General features: G+C 43.5%; 1 protein-coding gene across 11 annotated transcripts in view; it reads left to right on the top strand.

Moving 5' to 3' along the window:
* Positions 1-24180, top strand: part of COL16A1 (collagen type XVI alpha 1 chain) — an 80785-nt gene that overhangs the window by 13441 nt on the left and 43164 nt on the right. For 10 of the 11 annotated variants that reach the window (XM_075604636.1, XM_075604635.1, XM_075604633.1 and 7 more), the window contains 21 exons: positions 870-993; positions 1509-1784; positions 2240-2320; positions 2463-2606; positions 6165-6209; positions 7252-7287; positions 9482-9508; positions 14334-14396; positions 16002-16043; positions 16348-16392; positions 17163-17207; positions 17366-17428; positions 17796-17840; positions 18582-18677; positions 20523-20561; positions 20909-20953; positions 21208-21243; positions 21682-21804; positions 22307-22342; positions 22477-22512; positions 23185-23292. In XM_075604636.1, the coding sequence (XP_075460751.1) occupies positions 870-993; positions 1509-1784; positions 2240-2320; positions 2463-2606; positions 6165-6209; positions 7252-7287; positions 9482-9508; positions 14334-14396; positions 16002-16043; positions 16348-16392; positions 17163-17207; positions 17366-17428; positions 17796-17840; positions 18582-18677; positions 20523-20561; positions 20909-20953; positions 21208-21243; positions 21682-21804; positions 22307-22342; positions 22477-22512; positions 23185-23292 (1555 nt within the window). The remainder of the gene's footprint in view (positions 1-869; positions 994-1508; positions 1785-2239; positions 2321-2462; positions 2607-6164; positions 6210-7251; positions 7288-9481; positions 9509-14333; positions 14397-16001; positions 16044-16347; positions 16393-17162; positions 17208-17365; positions 17429-17795; positions 17841-18581; positions 18678-20522; positions 20562-20908; positions 20954-21207; positions 21244-21681; positions 21805-22306; positions 22343-22476; positions 22513-23184; positions 23293-24180) is intronic. The other variant, XM_075604637.1, reaches the window with a different exon arrangement.

The following is a 24180-nucleotide window of genomic DNA, read 5'->3' as shown; positions in this document are numbered from 1 at the left end:
GTGATTTTCTGCATTATAATGCGATTTTGTGCGTTATGTGCTGGTGCAATAACCTTGGCTACATCTGTATTAAAAAATGACCCCAGCTAGAAGAGGTGCAGTTAGTGCCAGATTCTATCTTGGCGTGTCATAGTGATTCCGTGATGTAATGAGATCCTCTGGGAGCAGTAGCTAGAGCAGCAGCCTTGTCTTATCCACTTCATAAATGACATTGTTTTTAAAACAATCTGCACTTTTATTTTTTTTATCTACTCTCCCCCCCCCCGCCCCCCCTTTTTAAGTTGAACTCCTAATGGATCTTTATGATTGCCTGGGACTTTATTCATCTCTGGCCACAAGTATTCATGAGAAAAACTATTTGGGTTTAAACTAGATGCAAATATAGATGTTTTAATCTGGTATCCTTGTATTTTAGTTCTTTGCTCCAATGTTGTCCTGTTTGTAAATAAAAGGAGCTACGGTACTTGGCACACATATCACACATATCATAATGGGGATGTGTGTCATTTTATTTTCCCTTTAATCGTCTTGAAAACTCTGCCAGGTTTAATATAGAGAGACTCTCCCTATCTGGCAACCGGCTCAACATTTAGGAGCTGTTCTCAAATAGAAAATGGTGCAGTGCATCAAAGCAAAACTATCCTGTGTGTTGAAACACGGATCCCACAGGGAACATTTTGTAAGTAGACTGAGCTCCTCCGAGCAGGTATTGTAGTGGGCACATCAGTATAACCAGGATGCAGGATGGTTATTGTGAGTTGTAGGGGGGGGGGCTTGGGATGGTCCCATGAAGATGATCCCTAGCAGGGAATGGGGTAGGGAGAGGGATAGTCACAGCTGTGTGTAATCCGGGGTGTCTCTGATCTCAGACAGGTATTCCCTCACGGTTTGCCTGATCAGTTCACGCTGGTGATTAGCTTGTTGCTGAAGAAGCAGGTGACCAATGAAGACTGGTACCTTTTCCAGATCAGTGACCAACTGGGATACCCACAGGTACCAGACATCTGTGAAAGCAGCTTCTCTTACCTACCTAGGGCTTCTCTGTCTCAAATATATAAAGCAACTCGGTTTACTTTATTGTTAATTTATTGGTTTTCTTTTAGTTTCTTTTTATTTATATGGAAGACAAAAGTACAGAATAAAAAAAATAAGATGCACAGTAATCACATTATTCGTTTTTAGAATAACATCATAGATGGTCACTTGTTTTTTTAAACGTAGATACAGGAAGGTTAAGTGACTAAAAAAAAGAAAGAAATGAAGATCACAGTCTTTACCCCTTCATGTGTTTCCCGGTGACGGGCATGTCTAACTTCAGAGACCAGTGCTTCTTAGATCACTTGATGCTATTCTATCTTTGCTATTTCTTATCCTGTCTCTTTGTGATCACAGTTTCTACACCTCCAAGTTGGGTCCCTGGCGTATCCTACTTTAGAGGCCTTCTATCACTACCTGTTATTGTGTTATCATTTACCTCTTGGTGGTAACAGTGTTCTTTCCCTGTACAGATCTCTTTGGGAATCAACGGTGAGGACAGAAGCCTGGAATTCCGAGCCAGGGGCCTAGACAAAGATTATGTGGGCTGCACATTTGCAGGTCAAGGGGTGTACTCGCTGTTCGACAGCAGTTGGCACAAGATCGTCCTGAGCGTGCAAGAGAAGGTGGTGTCTATTCACATCGACTGCAGCTATATCTCCAGCAAACCCATTGAGCCCAAGAGGATGCTGGCCAATGAAGGACATGCATTTATTGGGTTGGATACTGTGAATGGTGCCCCAGTTCATGTAAGTCCTAGGAAAGGTCAGACCCAGCGCAAATTCTTCAGGGAGTTGGTATCTCAGCCACAAGTGGGAACTTCTCTCTGAGTTCTCCCTTTTACAGCCTCTTCCTATTATATACTATTCCCGTAGGGGATAATTCTACATACTCTGAAGTGGACGTTTAGGCCATTTTCGGATGAGAACCCCCATGGAAATCATTGATGGTTTTAAACCAAAAATGGCTGAATGTCAACTTTGGAGTATATAGAATTTCCCTCTTAGCACTGCATCCCCTCCTACATCTTCAAATGAATATGTGAATACCCTTCCTACACGTATTAGTTGAGACTCTTCACTTAACTTTTAAGTTGCTCATATTTCTTTTTTTAAAGCATCTTTAATATGCCCCAGAGGAGAGAAAACTTCCATTTGTTTTTTTAATCTTATGTTCTCACTGATTTCCCTTCCTTTTCTTACAGTTTGACATTCAGAAATTCCTTATCTACTGTGATCCCTTGATGGCAATGCAGGAAGGATGCTGTGAGATCTTACCCTCTGGGGTGAGTGGGTATAAGTAGGTCCTCCTGTAGGAGTGATACATTGGTAGCAGTTGGTAGCAGATAAGGACTACTTGGTCCACCTGTACTGCCCAAAATGCTCTATTTAACAGCGCATCTTCTCTCTCAACTCACCCCCATGCAGTGTGGTCCTGAAGCTCCCAAAACCAGACGCAATACAGAGGGGGCAGAGAGCGCGCAGAGCAGCAACCTCATCGACATTCCTCCTAAGTCCATCCACCAGGTTCACACTCGATGCTTCTGTCTCGAGGACGCGTTGAGCAGGAAGGTGCGAGAGAATCACAGGGCTTCTATATACAGGAGTGCAAACCCCACCCACCAAAGAGAAAGACAGGAAAGCAAAATACTCTGAAATATGCACATTCAGCGCTCTGTTCCTATTGTACTGAATGTCTCCCAAGAATTAGACTTCATACGCATTGAATCATCAGGGAGCCAAGACATTATTTATTATTGAAGAAAGTGAGTTAGTCCCGTCCCCCCCCTCCCCCGCTCCCAAATATCTAAAAACAAAAAAAGAGATGTTAAAATATTTGTACAAAGCATAAAGCTTTCTTTTTTTTTTTAAAGTAACTAAAGGGGATTTTTAAAATACAGTATCAGAGATTACAATCTTTAAAAGATGCAACTACTCCTCATTAACTTCTTAAGTGCCAGTAAAGCCATAAATGCATTGGTCTGCAATGTGTTGCAGGCTCCTCTGGCACTCAAGGGGTTAACCGGGGGCCTTGGAAACGCTTTTATGCACATCGTACATTTCCAAGATAAATACAGACAATTCCTGTGGTGCTACAGGGGCCTCAACCAAATGGAGCCATACTATATCTGTCCTTGTACAGGAGATCGATGCAAAGTATCATTTATTCTCAGCTTCCGACCAGATCCCTAGCACATGTTTAGGGAGCATGTGTCACGTCTTCACGTGTATCTCTGAGTACGTTCCATAGCTGTTTCTCCCGGGAGCTCCCACACCTTATCCCCGGGTGTCTGCTGAGCTTCACCCATGAATGATCTCAGACATGTCCATCTTTCAGAGGAATCTCTTTGAACGCAAGGCTGGCAGATTCATTTCTGTCAACTGTAGAGGAGCATAGGGTGTGATAGCTATACCAGCTCTTAAGGCTACAGCTTCACAGCACATTTTTATTTGATTTTACTTGTTGATCAGACCTGTCACAATATGTCTAATAATAACTTTAATAATACCTATTTCATGTAGCACTTTTCTCCCAATGGGACACAAAGCGCGTCACAATTACAGTATAGTGTGCGGTACATAGGAACTTTACAGACAGTCACTGCCCAGATGAGCTTACAATGTTTTTCGTGCCTGAGGCACAGGGAGATAAAGTCACTTGCCCAAGGACACAAATAGCTGACCGGGAATTGAATCAATCTCCCCAGAGTGTGGTCTTAACCAGCTGACGTGGGGTGGCTGCTTGTTATGGGCCCTACAAATTGTTACACGACAACCCTATTACCCTCATCCAACATATGGATGTAGAGCCCCCTCTCTCTATTCTTTATTTCTTTTTGCATACTTTGATAAAGGAGATCACCTTCAGCCCGGGCGCTGTACCCTTTTACAAAAAACATGATCAGCTCGCCCTGCAAAGATACGGAGCTCATCGGCGGCCTGGGATAAAACAATATGGATGCCTGTGACTTGAGTTACCTCCAGGTCGCCAGTTTAGACCCCATAGGCTTTTTTGCATAGGCCGATGCATTTCACACTGACCAAAAACAAAAACATTTGGACAGCAATATTATTTACTCCGTTGCCAGAGGGAGTGCAGGCTATGTTTTTGATTTAGAGGCCCATCCTGGATCCTGCTTTTTAAACAAAATAAATCCTTTATAGATACAATTGCAACTTTAACTACTCCAGTACTTTAGGTTTATGTAACAGGTGGTGTTGATCTATTTTTGTTATGAAAAGTTATTGATCTTATACGAGGCAATTTTTGGATTCCATATGCTGCATTCATTCACCCCCTATCCCTCTGCAAAACTCTTTTTCTGAGCTCTCTACTGTCCTTCAGTGCATGGCCACATGTGTTGAACGGGCTGTAAGGAATCCACAGCAGCCTTGGAATCCAGCCATAAATGTTTGTTAGAAAAAAAGAGAGAGAGAGAGAGATGAAGATACATGCGGCTTCCAGACCTCAGACATAAACCTCACAAACCATTAGTGGTGAGGGGGCTGGAGTGGATTCCTCTTTCTGCCCGGCTCTGTGCTGACTATGCAGGATGAATACACACAGAACACAGTGGAAGAAATTACTTAGAAAAGAATGGAAAGTGGAGAGACAGGAGACACAGGCAAAGTTTGGCATACAAACCTAAAGATTTCTGGCTCAGTTGCTATGCTAGAAATACAGTATAACCGCAATGTAACACTGCTGTGATGCACACTGTTCACTTCTTTTTTCTGTGTAACTGTGTGTCTGAGAACCTATGAGAGGCAAGGTTTCTGTAGAATCAGTACTGCTTTTGACAGGGACAGGAAGGTAATCAAACCTGTACAGGGGGTTCCTTTTGGTTTATAGTCCACTGTTTTCAAATAAATCCATTAGTCCTGTTGAAGTCTGACAAGCAAAGCGGTCTCCATCACAGATGCAGTTCACACCTTACAAGTGATGATTTAGTGGTGCTGTTACTGCTCCCATTTTAATCCAAGCATTTTAAGATCTATTCTTGTTATGTGTATAACACCTTGTGTGTAGTTGAAGGTGTGTTTGGTTTTGTGTTTAGTGTCTCGATGTGCATTTTAAGTGAACTCTGCATTTTCTCTGTGTCTATATACAGTACATGTAAGAGCACAAAGTACATGTACATTTGACCTGCCCCACTGGTCTCATCTCAACCAACTGTTCCTTTCTTCTTTTGAGGCTGCTGTGCAGAAATGTGCTTACATGGTTCCAGCCCTGATATGGCTACATGAGTGTGTGTGGAGTATAATTGGAAGTGAAATGCACTATGTAAATGGAAGCTATTATTATTTAACTTGGCCCAGGAAATATGGAGCAAAGAAACGCTCATACAGGAGAAACGTTGAGGTCTGTTCTGTAGTGTGTGGATGGAACGACCAGAGTCTGAGCTCGGCAGAAAAAACTCCATTCATTCTCCTCGTGCCTCATCACTCTTTCCAATCTCAGCTCCTGCCAGGAACCGGGAAATGGGAAGTGAGGGGAGGCGGGAGAAAAGTGTGCTGAGCCAGAGTGGGAGGGGAAGGTGGCCTGCTCATGATGGTTGTGCTGGCTTCCAAGAACTTCGGGGAAGAATGGACATTTTGTTCTCTGTGTGTGGGCACAGCTCATTTCCACACAGGCCTGGGATGTAACAAAGGAATTAAAGAGATCTTTCTGCAAAATACAGAATTACATAATGGCCAAATATGCTTCTATTCCATCCCACACACACTGCGCTTCTTGCCATTGACAATCTACTTCCATCTCAGGCTTATGCTATTTCCTGATAATGGACACTTTAATACCTCCTCACTCTACAATCTACTTCCTGCTCATGAATGATTTTCCTATACCGCACATTTCTTTGCCCACTCAGTCTACTCCATGCCACTGCTTACCTGCGTTTTGAACATGATGCCTCTTTCAGTTTACGCACACTGCACCTCCTCTCCCTGCCCATTAACCCTCTTTCCCAACATAGTCAATACATCCATCCAATATCCATTCTACTTCCTGCCACTGAAACTCTTCTTTTGTCTTCTGAACTCAGTCTAAAACATGGAGGGTGGGTTCACTCTCCACTAGGGGAAGGTGATCGAAAGGGAAATCTTTTAAAACACCTATTCTATTTATAGGGTGAGAAGGTGTCTTCTGGAATGCCTGTGGAGCTGCCCCCAGAGGTGCGTGTGAAACATGACGGGGGTGGGAATAAAACAAGACTCATATTCTTAATCCTGTCACCATTTGCTGTGCTGTACACTAGATCTAGTCACTATTATAAGGGACAGGCTCATCCATTGCTGATCTCACGTATCCATACATATTTGAAGTTAGGGAAGTAACCTTTTATAAACCTACAGTAGAACAGGATGAGTCTGTCCTTATTAACCTGGCTCCATCTGATTGCTTTACGACAGGGGTTCTCAACTCCAGTTCGCAAGACCCACTAACAGGTCAGGTTTTGGGGATATCCCTGCTTTAGCACAGGTGGCCCAATAAAAGACTGAGCCACTGATTGAGCTACGTGTGCTGAAGCAGGGATATCCTGAAAACTTGAGGACTGGAGTTGAGAAGCCCTACTATATGTACCTGTGGATTATACCAGTGGTTTTCAACTCCAGTCCTCTAGAACCCCCAACAGGTCAAGTTTTAAGGATATCCCGGCTTCAGCACCGGCTGTTTGTTCAGTTAAAATGACGGAGCCACTGATTTTGCCACAAGTTAAAGCAGGGATATTTTTAAGAATTAACCTGTTGGGAGTTCTTGAGGACTAGCGTTAGGAACCACGGTCTTACACCAACATGAAGATCTCACTGCCCTCTTCTGGATACTGCATCTGATGTTGTTCTATCCTGAATTGTGTGGGGCCAAATAATGTGGGTCTTACAATATATGTTACACCCCGAGCCCTTCTAAAAATCCTTTCTGGATCAGAGAGCTCAGACATACCAAATCGAAATCAGGTGAATTATCACTGGTTTCCAACCCTGGCTCTAAATGGGCTACTTCAAGGCTTTTCACAATCCTTTATCAACCTGACTTTTCAGGCAAGAGCTGCTTAAGCACTGTTAGCGCACAGTATCCGTTAAGCAACCTGTGTTGGTTTAACTATAAGCGCATTCACAAAGTTCACTAGTGCTTCCATAGAAGAGGTGGCTGCATGCATGTGTCTGTGATGGTCACAAATTGTGTTAACATGCATCCTGTTTGTTTCCCTCGCAGTGTGCATCTTGTGCGTTCCGGCTTCCCGAGGCCAATGTAAGTACCCACCGTCACATGTAACATGCGTGCCCTATATACAGATAGGCAGGATGCTCGCGGTAGAAGGGAGTGACATAAAAAATCCCAGACTTTAACCCCATGCTGTTACAGACCAACAGAGCATCACTGTGCCATCATTACTCCTTCAGCACTAAACCATCACACATCGTATTGTTGCCATAAGTTCTCTGATGCATTTGGTCCCTTCAGAGTGCCATTGCATTGACTCACAGCCTGCAGGGCTGGAGAGAGATATGAGAGCAGTGATTCCCAACAGGGGGTTCGTGCGGTGTCCCCACGGTGTACGCCAACATATATTTAATCTAGGATCCCAAGCAGTGTAGTGGGTTCCTGAGCCCATGTGAGGATTGCGTAATTAGTTAGGCCCCAAAGTGCACCTTAGCATGGATGGTATAGCTGTGAATTACAGCAGGAGCTTGCAAAGTCACTCCCCACAATGCTTTGCAACCAAAGCAGCAAGGCATTGTGGGGCGTGACTTTGTAATCTCCTGAAGTAATTGACAGCTATACACCCTATGTGTCTGCGCACACTGAGGTACCGTTTGGGGAATTATTAAGCGTGTTCTCCCAAGAAGCTCAGGACACTATACTGCCTGGGATCGATCACACAGTTTTATTAGCAATACTCTGATGAGTAGGCGATAAGAATGAATAATTAGGGGCTTGTGGAACAAATATTTTCTAGCAGGGGTACAATGTAAAAAAGTTTGGGAACCGCTGATATAGAGCATCGCCCCACTGACATACCCACTTCACTGAGTTCACCAGTCTTCGCACATTAACCTTTTCACATATGGAATGTTATTACAACTCTAGCTGCTATCGTAATGTATTTTGTTGAGAGTGGCTATCTAGATCAGTGCAGAGTATGATATGTAAGGCAGTTAAATCATTATTCATCATTGCTTAGTGCAGGGGTGCACAAACTGGGGGGCATGACATTTTTGGGGGGACACAGCGCTTACAGAGGTCCCGTCCTCTTCTCCAAAACATTTAAATTAAGTGCCGGGGGAACGCGCCCAAGGCCTCTTTACCTCTCACTTACCTGATCCCCAGAGGCTTCTGGAGATGCGTCACGACATTGTGACGTCTGAAAACGCCAGAGAACAGGTATGGGCGGGTGGAGGCGGGTGTCCGAGCAGGAGGGGATAGCAGACAGGGGGGGCGCAGACTGAAAAGTTTGCACACCCCTGGCCTAGTGAAGCTACATTAATGCAAAGATGACACGTCTGTCGGTTGAGAGGTGTTAGCTGTACGTGTGCAGTGGTGATAAATGCTCAGTACAACACTTATGGCAGTTGAGAGGTAAACAGTTTTATTACATAAATAACTGTACTGCTGAGTTAAGGTGGAAAGAATTTCATGACAAAAGCAGCTGTTTCTCTCCCAGTTGCTATTCACCTGCAGGGAGGGGCCTGGGATACATTTCATACATAGGGTTGTACAGAAAGGAGGGGATACTGCATTCTCTCTGTCACTTTCATCTCACTGACATTTCTTGCTTGGGAAGCCTGTGGGTGCACGGTTTACTGCAGATGATGCTTTCCGCCACTGGAAGGGTTACATTTAAAAGTCTTTCAAGTGTGCAAGGCCCAGTTCGAATACATTGTATGTGCAACAAAGTGAGAGTGCTCCGTCATATAACAAATACATTATTAACAGCTCAAGATAAGTGTGCAAGTCCAGGGCTGAGACTCCAATGCACTAAGAAACAAAAACAGCCATTGTGAAACATACACTAAAAGCTCCTCTAGTGGGGGATGAGTTAAAGATGCATATGTAACAGAGCGGAGAATACTGCATTGATTGGAAAGGTTGCAGTGATATATAGTGCTGTATTAATAATTAAGACAGATCCTAGATATTAGTGGCAAACACGAATATCATTTGACATGTTCCTCTGCTAATGAAAATCACATGGTAAGTTATAGAGTAAGGACGTAACTGCGATATATATATAATCCATGGGGAGGTTTTCATCCAGCAGTGAATCGACAAGGGGTGGATATATCTATATATATATATAGATATATATAGATACAGTATATACATATTGTACATTGGGGTGGAGCAGAAACTATACCTGGTCTGTTCTGAGGTGCACTTGTTAACAATATTCTATCTATGCCATGCAAGAGCCTGTAATAATACTTTCTGTGTCTTTTTGCAGCTCACATTGGGACCTCCAGGCCCCCGGGTATGTGTCTGTGTGTATTATGTTTGTAACATGAAGGTCTGATGGGGAGATTGAGAGACCTTGGAATTTAATCTCAGGGCTTTGAGAGAGCATCTGTAATCAATTACACGCGTGTTTGAGTGGTATGGTGTGTATCACTGTGTGTCTGTGTCTTAACTCCTTGTATATCTGTCTCTGTGTGTGTAGAAATCTGCCGCCCATAGGCACTTAGGTGTTGCGGCCGACCTCCTTGCTGCTGCCCCCCTCCTCCTTCTGATCCGCGGTGTGAAATGACGACGCGGACGTCACCAACGTGACGATGTACAGCAGCGTGTTGTCATGGTAACGCAATGTAATTTGCCGCATGGCAACGCGACACCGTGTGACGTCACTTTGGTGACGTCTGCGGCATCATTTGACGCTGCTGTTCAGATGGCAAAGGAAAGCGGCTGGTAAGGCGGCGACCACAACAGCTAAGTGACGTCACATCAGGCCCAATAGGCCAGAGAGCGCGGCAAAAGTATATGGGGGTCGACATTTTTGCCGCCCCTAAATTTTGCCGCTTTAGGCCAGGGCCTAATGGGAAATCTGCCACTGTATGTGTGTTTGTGTCGGTAAGATTTTGTTGTGTTACTCTCCCAGTGTATCTGTGTCTCTGTGTATGTCTCTCTCTCCCAGTGTATCTGTGTCTCTATGTATGTGTCACTCTCCCAGTGTGTATGTGTCTCTCTCCCAGTGTAACTGTGTCTCTATGTATGTGTCTCTCTCCCAGTGTATCTGTGTCTCTATGTATGTGTCACTCTCCCAGTGTATCTGTGTCTCTATGTATGTGTCACTCTCCCAGTGTGTATGTGTTTCTCTCCCAGTGTATCTGTGTCTCTATGTACTGTATGTGTCTCTCTCCCAGTGTATCTGTGTCTCTATGTATGTGTTACTCTCCCAGTGTGTATGTGTCTCTCTCCCAGTGTATCTGTGTCTCTATGTACTGTATGTGTCTCTCTCCCAGTGTATCTGTGTCTCTATGTATGTGTCACTCTCCCAGTGTGTATGTGTCTCTCTCCCAGTGTATCTGTGTCTCTATGTATGTGTCTCTCTCCCAGTGTATCTGTGTCTCTATGTATGTGTCTCTCTCCCAGTGTAACTGTGTCTCTATGTATGTGTCTCTCTCCCAGTGTAACTGTGTCTCTATGTATGTGTCTCTCTCCCAGTGTATCTGTGTCTCTATGTATGTGTCTCTCTCACAGTGTATCTGTGTCTCTATGTATGTGTCCCTCTCCTAGTGTAACTGTGTCTCTATGTATGTGTCTCTATGTATTTGTCTCTCTCCCAGTGTATCTGTGTCTCTATGTATGTGTCACTCTCCCAGTGTGTGTGTGTCTCTCTCACAGTGTATCTGTGTCTCTATGTATGTGTCTCTCTCCCAGTGTAACTGTGTCTCTATGTATGTGTCTCTCTCCCAGTGTATCTGTGTCTCTATGTATGTGTCTCTCTCCCAGTGTATCTGTGTCTCTATGTATGTGTCTCTCTCCCAGTGTAACTGTGTCTCTATGTATGTGTCTCTCTCCCAGTGTATCTGTGTCTCTATGTATGTGTCTCTCTCCCAGTGTATCTGTGTCTCTATGTATGTGTTTCTCTCCCAGTGTAACTATGTCTCTATGTATGTGTCTCTCTCCCAGTGTAACTGTGTCTCTATGTATGTGTCTCTCTCCCAGTGTATCTGTGTCTCTATGTATGTGTCTCTCTCCCAGTGTATCTGTGTCTCTATGTATGTGTCACTCTCCCAGTGTATCGGTGTCTCTATGTATGTGTCTCTCTCCCAGTGTATCTGTGTCTCTATGTATGTGTCTCTCTCCCAGTGTATCTGTGTCTCTATGTATGTTTCTCTCTCCCAGTGTATCTGTGTCTCTATGTATGTTTCTCTCTCCCAGTGTATCTGTGTCTCTATGTATGTGTCTCTCTCCCGGTGTATCTGTGTCTCTATGTATGTGTCACTCTCCCGGTGTAACTGTGTCTCTATGTATGTGTCTCTCTCCCAGTGTATCTGTGTCTCTATGTATGTGTCTCTCTCCCGGTGTATCTGTGTCTCTATGTATGTGTCTCTCTCCCGGTGTATCTGTGTCTCTATGTATGTGTCACTCTCCCAGTGTGTATGTGTCTCTCTCCCAGTGTATCTGTGTCTCTATGTATGTGTCTCTCTCCTGGTGTATCTGTGTCTCTATGTATGTGTCTCTCTCCTGGTGTATCTGTGTCTCTATGTATGTGTCACTCTCCCGATGTAACTGTGTCTCTATGTATGTGTCTCTCTCCCAGTGTATCTGTGTCTCTATGTATGTGTCTCTCTCCCGGTGTATCTGTGTCTCTATGTATGTGTCTCTCTCCCAGTGTATCTGTGTCTCTATGTATGTGTCTCTCTCCCAGTGTATCTGTGTATCTGTGTATGTGTCTCTCTCCCAGTGTAACTGTGTCTCTATGTATGTGTCTCTCTCCCAGTGTATCTGTGTCTCTATGTATGTGTCTCTCCCAGTGTATCTGTGTCTCTATGTATGTATCGCTCTCCCAATGTATCTGTGTCTCTATGTATGTGTCTCTCTCCCAGTGTATCTGTGTCTCTATGTATGTGTCTCTCTCCCAGTGTATCTGTGTCTCTCCCAGTGTGTATGTGTCTCTCTCCCAGTGTATCTGTGTCTCTATGTATGTGTCTCTCTCCCAGTGTATCTGTGTCTCTATGTCTGTGTCTCTCTCCCAGTGTATCTGTGTCTCTCCCAGTGTGTATGTGTCTCTCTCCCAGTGTATCTGTGTCTCTATGTATGTGTCTCTCTCCCATTGTATCTGTGTCTCTATGTATGTGTCTCTCTCCCAGTGTATCTGTGTCTCTATGTATGTGTCTCTCTCCCAGTGTATCTGTGTCTCTATGTATGCATCTCCTAAAGAAAAACAAAGAAGAGATTTGTTTGAGAAATTAAAAAAAATTGCCAGGGAGAGTACAAACCCTAGTGATAGGGGATTTCAATTGTATACTGGATGAGGGGGATAGGGTGGGAGGGGCTGAAAGGAGCAGACCAGATGCTTCAGGTATTTTTTTTAAATCAATTTTGAGTGATTTTAGTTTAAGGGATGCTTTAAAAGTACGGGGTAAAGGAAAGAGGGAGTATACGTGGTTCAGTGAGTGCGGGAAATTAAAATCAAGGATAGACCATGTTTTTATTTCAAAAGGAAGAAAGGTGGGGGAATGGGAGGGTTTAAAAGTATTGTTTTCTTGCTGATCGAAAGGAAGCTAAAGGAAATGTGGAAAAATTTGAATCACAAGGGACTGAATAATTCCCAAAAAGATGTGGCATGGATGGCAGTTCATAGTTGCCTCCCAGTAAGGGAATTTCAGAAGAAAAGAGACCTAGCTAGAACGGAAAGGCGCCCAAGGGAAGGATGTGGAGGAATTGAGAATGTGGTCCATCGGTTTTGGAACTGCAGTTTTGTGAGAATGGTGTGGAAGTGTATGGGAAGGTTAATTAAAGTGCTGAGCGGCATTCAAACTTTGGAATTTGATGTGGTGATGTATGGGGTGTGTGAGGGGAGGGGAGAGAAAGGAAGCGTGTTGTGGAAGATAATGAGTTGTGTTAAAGAAGTGGTGTGGAATGTAAGGAATGTGTTGTTATTAAATAAAGAGTGGATTGGCGTGAATGTGTGCGTGAAAATTATTTTGGGGAAAATGTTTACATATTATTTGCTGGATGTAAAAAGATTGGGGGGGAAGGAGGCCAAGGTTTTATGGAAACCTGAAACATGGAATAGAATGGTTTATAGGGTCTAAAAGGGGGGTGGGAGGTATAATATTGTTGTTGGGAAATGTGTAAACAAAAATGGGTTAGAATGTACAGAATTGTTTATTTCTTTAGGAATGTTTCTTGAAAAAACATAGTTTGGATTGTTCAAAAATGTTAGAAAGGTTTTTTCTTTCTGGATGTAAGAGAAAGATAAAAGTGTTAGGCGATGCTCCGTAAAAAAAATGTGGGGAATTGGTGTGAAGTGTGTGTGTGGAAGTAGGTAAGTGAGTATCGTGAGAGTGTATGGTGGAAACCCCATATGCTTTTACCAAAAGGAGAAAGATAGTAAGTTCCCGGTAATGGGATGTTGAGTGTTCTTGTGAGGAGCACTAATGTGCTGAGAGGGTCCTTTTGGTGGAGTATCGGAGAGCAGAGGTGGGCCGGTGCTTCCCTCCATTGTGAGAACAGCGGAGGAAAAGCATATGGGGAATATGAGAGTTGGAATGGGGAGTGATTGAATGGTGCGGATGTGTGTGAATGAAAAGATTGGGACTGGTTTTTGAGCTTGTCTTTCTTGGGTTAGTATGAGAGGGAAAGGTCCCTGATAAAAAGTCCCTTTGTATGTTAATACAGAAATGATAAAATGTAATGTATGGGTGGTTGTATTGTTAGGGTGGTTTTTCTTTGTTTGTTTTTTTGAAAAGTTACTTTGTATGCTGAAATGGTATGAATAAAATACTTTAGAAAAAAAATGTGTCTCTCTCCCAGTGTATCTGTGTCTCTATGTATGTGTCTCTCTCCCAGTGTATCTGTGTCTCTATTATGTGTCTCTCTCCCAGTGTATCTGTGTCTCTATGTATGTGTCTCTCTCCCAGTGTATCTGTGTCTCTATGTATGTGTCTCTCTCCCAGTGTATCTGTGTCTCTATGTATGTGTCACTCTCCCAGTGTATCTGTGTCTCTATGTATGTGTCTCTCTCGCAGTGTATCTGTGTCTCTATGTATGTGTCTCTCTCTGTGGCTGCTTTGTAATTTTATATGTCTGTCTCTTAAAGTCACAAAATAATGTCACTTTTCACATTTAAGGGCTTTAAAGGTGACCGAGGGCAGTTTGGAAATCATGGACCAAAGGGGGAAAGAGGAGAACGAGTGAGTTTCATCACAACACTGCACACCTGTGCCTCATTCACACACACACACACACACACACACACACAGCACACCTGTGCCTCATTCACATACACTGCACACCTGTACCTCTCCTTCACACACACACACAGCCCACCTGTGCCTCATTCACACACTGCACACCTGCACCTCTCATTCACACACACACAGCACACCTGTGCCTCATTCACACACAGCACACCTGTGCCTCATTCACACACACTGCACATCTGTACCTCTCATTCACACAGCACACCTGTGCCTCATTCACACACACTGCACACCTGTATCTCTCATTCATACACGGTACACCTGTGCCACATTCACACACACTGCACATTTGTCCCATCTCAGTCTTACACAGTGCACAACTGTGCCTCATTCACACACACTGCACATTTGTCCCATCTCAGTCTTACACAGTGCACAACTGTGCCTCATTCACACACACTGCACCTGTACCTCTCATTCACACACACACTGCATATCCATGCCTCAGATTTAAACACCCTGCACTTCATACCCACGGAACATCTAAACATCATTCACACACCCTGAACATCCCCCCCCCCCCATATATACACACACACACACACACACACACACACACACACACACACACACACACACACACACAAATTAGACCTGCAAGCCTGACTTCAATAGTGGGGAACCTACTTGAAGGTTTAATATGGGATAATATTCAGGAATACCTAATGGAAAAAAAAATTATTAGTAATAGTCAGCATGGATTTATGAAGGATAGATCATGCCAAACTAACCTTATTTGTTTCTTTTAGGAAGTAAGTAGGAATTTAGACCAGGGTAATGCAGTTAATGTGGTCTACTTAGATTGTGCAACTTATGAGGAGAGGCTAGCTAAATTAGATTTATTTACATTAGAAAAGAGGCGTCTAAGAGGGGATATGATAACTATATACAAATATATTCGGGGACAGTACAAGGAGCTTTCATAAGAACTACTCATCCCAAGGACAGTACAAAGGACTCGGGGCATCCCTTAAGGTTGGAGGAAAGGAGATTTCACCAGCAACAAAGGAAAGGGTTCTTTACAGTAAGGGCAGTTAAAATGTGGAATTCATTACCCATGGAGACTGTGATGGCAGATACAATAGATTTTGGACATCATTTTTTAGAAATGAAAGGTATACAGGGATATACCAAATAAGTATAAATGGGAAGGATGTTGATCCAGGGATTAATCCGATTGCCAATTCTTAGAGTCAGGAAGGAATTTATTTTTCCCCTTATTAGATATAATTGGATGATATGACACTGGTTTTTTTTGTTTGCCTTCCTCTGGATCAATAAGTAAGTATAGATATAGGATAAAGTATCTGTTGCCTAAATTTAGCATACAGTAGGTTGAACTTGATGGATGCATGTCTTTTTTCAACCTCATCTACTTTGTAACACACACACACACACACACACACACACACACACACACACACACACACACACACACACACACACACTTTTTCTTCTCATTCTCATGCCTCATTCTCTTGCACCATGCACTTGTGCTTCCTCCTCACCCCTTGCTTGTTATCTCTCTTTTGTTAGGGAACAGATTGCATCCGGACCTCATCCCAGGGGCCCTTACAGGTGAGTATCTTCTCTGTGTTCTGCTCACCAACCTGACTCTGATGTGAGATACACACAGCAAACATATGGCTAGTATGTATCCTACATGGCTACACTGTGCTGTATTTGATACATGCACCCCTAAGCCTTACCTCTTACAATGAACAAACTTCAGAGGGTTTGGGGGGAACCATTATCTTGTAGATCCCAGGAGACTGAAAGAGGAAAAGGTGTGTTCCGTGACCCCTCCATGGGACAAAGCATTGCACAGGGGGGGATCCCAGGTAGTGCACACAACATAACCTTATCTCTTTCTGTGTCATAGTGCGCTGAGGGGAATAAGGGCGAGAAAGGAGCACGAGGAGAAGAGGTGAGTTCTACGATACAGATAAGAACCCAACACATGCAGGGGTGTTTTATGATGGCTGTCACATCATAAATCCTTTCATCCAAAAATCACTGTATCAAGCAAAAAATAAATACCCATTAAATTGATGGTAAGAGAGTTTTCTACATACATTGTTATGGCAATATATCCATGACTTTCCCTTATTTTGCACATACACTGTGATGTGATTAGAAGACGGTTTATATATTGAATACTAGGAGGCATCAGGGGAGCAGTTCAGCGCTTGATACACACATCTTTCTTTTGCTGTCTTACATTCACTTCCACAAATATGTCACCAGGGGGTGCTGGTGGCTTTGTCGTTATTCACAAAGCAGCTGTGTACCTACTGTATTGGCAGATGGACACAGACTGAGTGAACAAACCTTCATACAGCACATACGCTCTCTTGAGCATAAACACGGGGACAGATACACATTAACAATGTTAGATTGACTTGTACATAGTGTACAAGCTAGAGCTTTGTTTGTCAGTGTGGAATCACACAAGTAAAAAGCATAGCATTCCTAGCTATATATATATACACGTGCAAGTTAACATGTATAAACATGGGGTGACACATGTATACACATAAATACATATACCTATATATACAGCACATGTATGTGAGTAAGATCATACACACACTATTATATAACTATTATCTTAGAGGGATACACACACATCTGCATGGCATTAGCACCCATATATAAATACAAAAATCAAAGTTATGATTTTATTGATACCAACAGGGCCCAAGGGGATTTGAGGGGCCTTCAGGACCTGAAGGACAGAAGGTAAATCCCGCGTGAGTGCAGAGATGAGTCATGAGTGGTGGGGTCCAGGGAAGCGTGAGATGAAGTCCTTGTTCAGTATGCGCTGTGTGTCCATGTATAAATGTTTCCCTTCACACTGCAGCTCCTGTATAACTATATCCCTTTACGTTGTTTACTAGGGACATAAAGGTGATAAGGGAGACATAGGCCTGAAAGGAGCAGCTGGCTACCAGGGACGAGATGTGAGCAGCTTTACGTAGATGTCTGTGGGCTTCTTTTCTCTGCTTGTCCCCTCACCTCTTTCGCCCTCAGTTTTTTTTATGTCTCTTCTCTTGCTCTATTTCCTCTCTTTTCCCTCACATTTTTCCCTTCTCTCCCTCTCATCTTCGCTTACTCTTCTCCATGTCTATATTTCCCCATGCATGTTTTCTCTATCTCTCTTTCGCTCTCCCCTTCCCGTTGCTCTCATTCTGTGACTTGTTTTTGGTATTAACAATCTCTGGAGCTTTTAATTGCCTCTTGTCAATAACTCCTGTTCGGGGTTGCCTCAGGAAGCAGGCTTTTGGAAGGGATCGGTTATATCATGAGATATTGTTCTTCCTAATGTAGGGGAGGCCAGGAGAGATCTGTGTGGTGGGACCTAAGGGACATAAGGTGAGTGATGATTTGGTCACACTTTGCATTATGAGTGCTAGCTCCTCTGGTTTCATTAGTGCTGGTCAGAATATAAGCCGAGTGTCTGCTCTGGTGTATATATGTCCTGTTGCATTGTAAAGCAATTTATCTATAATAATATATCTATAACACGGGTGGCGAACTAAAGTCCTCAGGTGTCACCAACAGGTCTGGTTTTCAGGATATCACTGCTTCAGCACAGGTGGCTCAATTAGTGGCTCAGTCATAATGATTGATTACTGATTGAGCCACCTGTGCTGAAGCTGGGATATCCTGAAAACCTGACATCTTGGTGGCACTTGAGGACGGAGTTTGCACACCCCTAATCTATAACATGCAACGCAAGGTGATAAAGCAGTAGCCACTGGCATTATAGAGGTTAATTAAGTTGTTTGAGTAGTTGTTGGGTTATTGTGATTAGCTGTATGGAGGCTGTGTGTATTATTCATGTTCCAATTTGTTGACATCTGATTGTTTTATATCACCTCCCACTCTCCATCCATATTAGATTGTAAGTTCTTTGGGGCAGGAACTCCTTTCTCCCAATATTACATTTGTGTTTCCATGCACTTATTCCATATGTATTATTATATTCCCTGTATTGTACGAAAAATGGTAAAACGCTGCACACCTGCTGCTTGCTATAAAGATAAAAATGTGTTACAGTGATGTTGCTTCTCTTTGTTTTCATTCATCTTTTCCCTCTCTCTCTCTTCTCAGGGAGAGACGGGTATTGTCGGGCCAGAGGGTCTTGCAGGAGAGCCGGGATCCCCAGGAAGGCCAGGAAATCCAGGCATCGGAATGCCAGGAAAACCTGTAAGTTCTCCAAATCCTCCTCTGTCCCTCAAATTCCTTTATTTAGTCCACAGAAAACTTCATAACGAACTCAAGGACGCGGAGAATGGCACAAGGCCATCAACATCACACACTGCAAACTTTTGATTTATAAAATGTTTTACCAGTAAGTAATACAGTGAGAGTTACCGCTTGTTTTCAAGTATGTCCTGGGCACAGACTTATGATGACAAATACATGGTTACAAATACATAATTACATTAAGTGAACAGGGTTATCCACTATATACCAGGGGTGTGCAATCTTTCCCTGCAGCGCCTCCCTGCCTTCTTCCTTCCCTGCTCACGCCCCCCCCCCCTCCCTTACCTTCTCTCCGGCATCAAATGACGCCGCAGGGTCACGTTACCATGTCTCATTTGGCGCCGTGTTGCCATGTCTACGCATCGCCAAAGACAAGGTAAGTGAAGTTGTAGAAGCCTCACGCGATCCCCTGGCATTCATTTAAATTACTTGGGGGACGAGCGCGGGGCCTCTGTAACTGCCGCGCCCCCCCTGAACAATCTTGCGCCCCGAGTTTGTGCACCCCTGCTATATACAAGACATCGCATGCACAGTTAAAGATAATATCCCACAGTCAGTCACAAACATTAAACACTCAATGTTAAAGGATCGTACTGATGCACATCCAGGAATGTGGTATATATGATTCAATGCAGCAAATGTGACCAAGGATGCTACATTGGTGAAACCAGCCCAAAACTTCAAACCAGAATGAAACTACAGACACACAATAACACACCACGAAGAAGGAAGATACTGCACTCCAGTGGGACACCACTTCTCACAGACACACAATAACACATTGCGAAGAAGGAAGACACTGCACTCCATTGGGACACCACTTCTCACAGACACACAATAACACATCACGAAGAAGGAAGACACTGCACTCCAGTGGGACACCACTTCTCACAGACACACAATAACACACCATGAAGAAGGAAGATACTGCACTCCAGTGGGACACCACTTCTCACAGACACACAATAACACACCATGAAGAAGGAAGACACTGCACTCCAGTGGGACACCACTTCTCACAGACACACAACAACACACCACAAAGAAGGAAGACACTGCACTCCAGTGGGACACCACTTCTCACCGGCAGATCATACCATGAATGATTTAAACATCCAAATCCTCAAAGGAATGTTTAAAAGCAGCAAGAACAGGAAACATGAACTCAAAATGATAATGCTCTGACACTAAAACTAGAGAACTTAATGCTGATATGGGGTTTCTTACACACATTTTTTTTGTAATGTTTCTCCCTACCTCTTTGTTCATTTTAATTTCAAACCCTTCTCCCCCGTTGCACACACCCCCTTCTCACTCTGCTGATATATTGTCCTACATGATCTCCATATTTCTGACTTATTCCTTTCATCCATTTATTGCCCTGTCTGTTCATTTAGCATCCCCTTTGCAATGAATTCACCACATCTTCTGCCTTAGGGGCTAATTCTGTAAGGTGCGATAGTGCAGATGAAGTGCTATCGCATGAAAAGTCCATTGACTTTATTAGCCCCTTAAAAAGAATAAGCCCCTTAGACTGTTATCTTGTTTTTATACATCTGTGTTATGCTCATGGAATCTCTGTAATGAGTACTGCTGACCTGAGGAAGAGAGAGAACTCTTGAAAGCTTGTCTTATAATATCAATTGTTGATCCAAATGAAAAAGTTATCACCTAATACTGAAGTATTAATTTACCCCAAATTTCTCTCTGGTCTCCAAAATCTTGAAGGTTCCCTAAACCTTCCTCTCTTCCCCCCTGATCCCTGTTTTTTTTCTTCTTTTTTAGGGCAATCCTGGTGGTCCACCTGGCACGCCAGGAGAAAAGGTACGACCTTCCTGTGCTCTTCTATAATAGGACCCTCCCTATAATACCAGCTCTGGGCCAATGAGAGCCTCATAAGATAGAGAAGAAACACCAGAACTTTGAAATGTATGTGTAAAAGACACACAAACACAATCTCTCTCTCTCACACACACACTATACATTCACATGCACAAAATGATACACGGACAAAGGGTAGCTGGCATTGGGTCTTCGATCACTTCAGAGGTTAGCAGGGCAACACCTGTGGTCACTGGCTACACAAGATAGATAAATCATTGATATGATGACCATATGCGGACATGTCAATGGGATAAGGGCTTTAATCCCTCTCACATTATCTATCCTAGGGCCCCCCGGGAACTTCAGGCAGAGACGGGTCTGTTGGAAAACCGGTGAGTAATTTGTGTGAGTGTGAGTGTAGATGAGGACACTGTATGTGTGAAGCTTGTTGTATGATGAGTGGACACTTACCATGTAAGGCTGGGGCATTTTTTAAATTGGATGATCCTGGAATTGAAAAGACCTAATCTGGATGCTGATGTGAATTGCCCAATGTATCCTTTAAGCCAATTTTTCCACCCCTTGTGGGTCTTTATCATGCTTTTTGAAAAGTGATTAATCGTCCCTACTCTGTACTCCTTTGCAGGGAAAACCAGGCCTGTCAGGGCTGAAAGGGGAGAAGGTAATGTGAAATTAGTATCCAATATGTGTATATTGTATATATACACACACACGTGTATATATATGATCTCTCACTATGCTGTGTTATAAGGTACACAACTATCCCACTATCTATTACAATTATTCTCTTTCTATATATTTTTGAAATAGACACAGCTATCCTTCTCTGTGCTCTACTAATATAACACACAGCAATTGTCTAATATTTTATGTAATACATAAGTATGTCTCAGTCTATTTATTACGCTGCTCTGTCTCAATATATTTACTACATAACTCTCTCTCAGTCAATCTGTTCATTTAATACACACCTGTCTCTCTCTGATTCACAGCTCTCTTTTACTCTCTGTCTGTATCACGCTTGGCTATCACTCACTCATAACATGCACAGCTAGCTCGTACTCTCTCCGTGTATGACACACAGCTGCCTCTCTCACAGGGAGATCCGTGTGAGGTCTGTCCGACTCTCTCAGGTGACACAACGCAAGTGATCGGTCTCCCAGGCATGACAGGATACAAAGGGGAGCCAGGATTTCCAGGGGTCGGAGAGCCGGGGAAGCTGGTGAGTGCGAGAGGGAGAGGAGTGTGCACTGTAAACTGAACCTCTCATCCGCTGACTTTTTTTTCTCTCCTTCCGACTCCCTTCTTTAACTTTCTATATAGTCTTCCTTTTTCTCTGCTCTTCACATGCTACCTTCTTCTCTTTCTCTCCTTCTTTCACTCTCTCCCTTTCCCTCTTTTTATGCAATTCATTCTCTCTCTCTCTCTCTCTCTCTCTCTCTCTCTCTCTCTCTCTCTCTCTCTCTCTCTCTCTCTCTCTCTCTCTCTCTCTCTCTCTTCTCTCTCTTCTCTCTCTCTCTCTTCTCTCTCTCTCTCTCTCTCTCTCTCTCTCTCTCTCTCTCTCTCTCTCTCTCTCTCTCTCTCTCTCTCTCTCCTTGTGATATCCCCCTTTCAATTCTCTGACTCTGGGGGTGAATCATTAAACTATCATATGGAAGCTGACTTCACAATGAGGCACTCTCGCAGTTTAATAAATAACCCCCTCTGTCCCTCATCTGTTTCAGGGACCGGTGGGCATTCCAGGACCAAAAGGTGAACAGGTATATGTAGCTATGTCCGGCTGTAGGGGGGGGGGGGGGGGGGATTATATGTAATTTTTATGTTTCTTCTCTCCTGGGTATTTCAGCATAAGGCTTCCATATTAAAGCTCCTTGTTTTTCTCTCTCAACCTTAGGGGATCTCCGGTGTAAACGGACTTAAAGGAGAGAAGGTGAGTGGAGTCATTCCAGGATCCCAAACACTAAGCCCCTTTGCTACCAGCCAGTTAAGAAGAAAATATAATTAATTTTCTTCCAGAAGAACCAGCAACTCATTGTGGAGTAAAGCAGCATTGTCAGCATCACCTTCCAGCCAAGAGCTCTGCCATCTTTAAATACCCCTCACTATTTATGTACAGTTCCAGGTCCCCTCTGCTTCTGTATTGCCAGGCAGTCTGGCCACATAAACAATGTTACATCTCTCATGCTAACACATCTCCCCCTCTTACATCCCAGTCCTGTGGAAATAATACATGGTCTTATAAACACTGGTAGTGAACTCGGCGCTGGGCATAGAATTTGGCAAGCACAATGAGTCCCTAGATCTCACACTCTAATTTTGAAGCCTGAGGCCCCGGGACATTAGTGACTTGCCAAAGGTCACAAGTAAATATGACACTGGAATTTAAACTCAACTCACCCACGTTAAAGGCAGTGACATTAACATTGAGCTGCTGCTTCAGCCCAGATGATATGCTGCTACATTGTGTAAATAATTGCAGGAAAAGTAAGCCAACGTTTCTGCTTTCACAGAGAGCATCCTAACAACCTTGTGCTCTTAGCTCTGCAGTGCTTCAGGAAGGGAGCAGTGTCTTCTCTCAGCTGACTTTTCTTCTCTCCTGCAGGGGGAGGCTTGTGCTTCCTGCCGGGAAGGGAACCCAGGCATGGCTTCCTTGCAGCAGATATCACAGGGTCCAAAGGGGGAGCCTGGGATTGGACTGGCAGGACCCCCGGTGAGTGGCTGTGTTACCTCTTCACTGCTACAGGGGACAACAGTGCGTGTGCACAGGGCATATTGCACATGCACAGGGAATATTGCACATGCACAGGGCATACTGCAAGTGAACCACCAGAGATAAGAATTTCAGACAAACAACCTGTAGTTTGTATAATTTAATATTGATTAAGTGCCTGTTTTGAAATTGTATGCTTTTGCATAATTTATAAGACTTCTGGATGGAATAAACACAGCCCGGTGATGGGAGAGTGGAGACTAAAACAGAGATTACAATGGTTTTAGGTGAAATTTGGGGGTCAATCCATCAGTGTACAACATGAGCAGGCAGCACAGAGGCTAGAGTAGGTGACTGATGGACATTCACTTGTAGTATATACTGTAAATGACTGGGTGCTGTGTGAAAGGCCCGTCCCGCAGTGACGTCATTAGGAATATTTTTCCAGATCTACATCGTCTCACTGTTAAATTTTTTAAAATAAAGTATTTAATCTGGTTTCAAGTTAGACAAATGGTTGTATTCAAGCTCAGCCTATATGTTACTATTTAGGTGCTGTATATGCTAGAATACAGTACAGACACAGAACTGTTAAAGGATTCTGTACATTCTAAGCTTATAGGGGTCCATGTGAAAATGGATTTGAGGCAACAGGTGACACTGTGTAATCATTTGCTGGTCATTTACCAGAATCCCTGGCTTCAGTGGAAGGATCATCTTGGGTAGCAAGTATTGGGTTAGGTTAAAGTGAGTGAGTCTTTATGTATCTTTTAAAGGGATTGTGTGAATATTGTGCATGGAAAATGCACATTGTTGTAGTGGCCTTACAATTCAGAGAACCGTTATAGATTGTACAGTTTTACCAGCAATAGCTAGGAGTATCTTCCG

This window comes from Ascaphus truei, chromosome 6 (genome assembly GCF_040206685.1).
Source record: "Ascaphus truei isolate aAscTru1 chromosome 6, aAscTru1.hap1, whole genome shotgun sequence".
NCBI lineage: Eukaryota > Metazoa > Chordata > Amphibia > Anura > Ascaphidae > Ascaphus > Ascaphus truei.
This window is presented reverse-complemented; position numbering and strand designations above follow the sequence as displayed.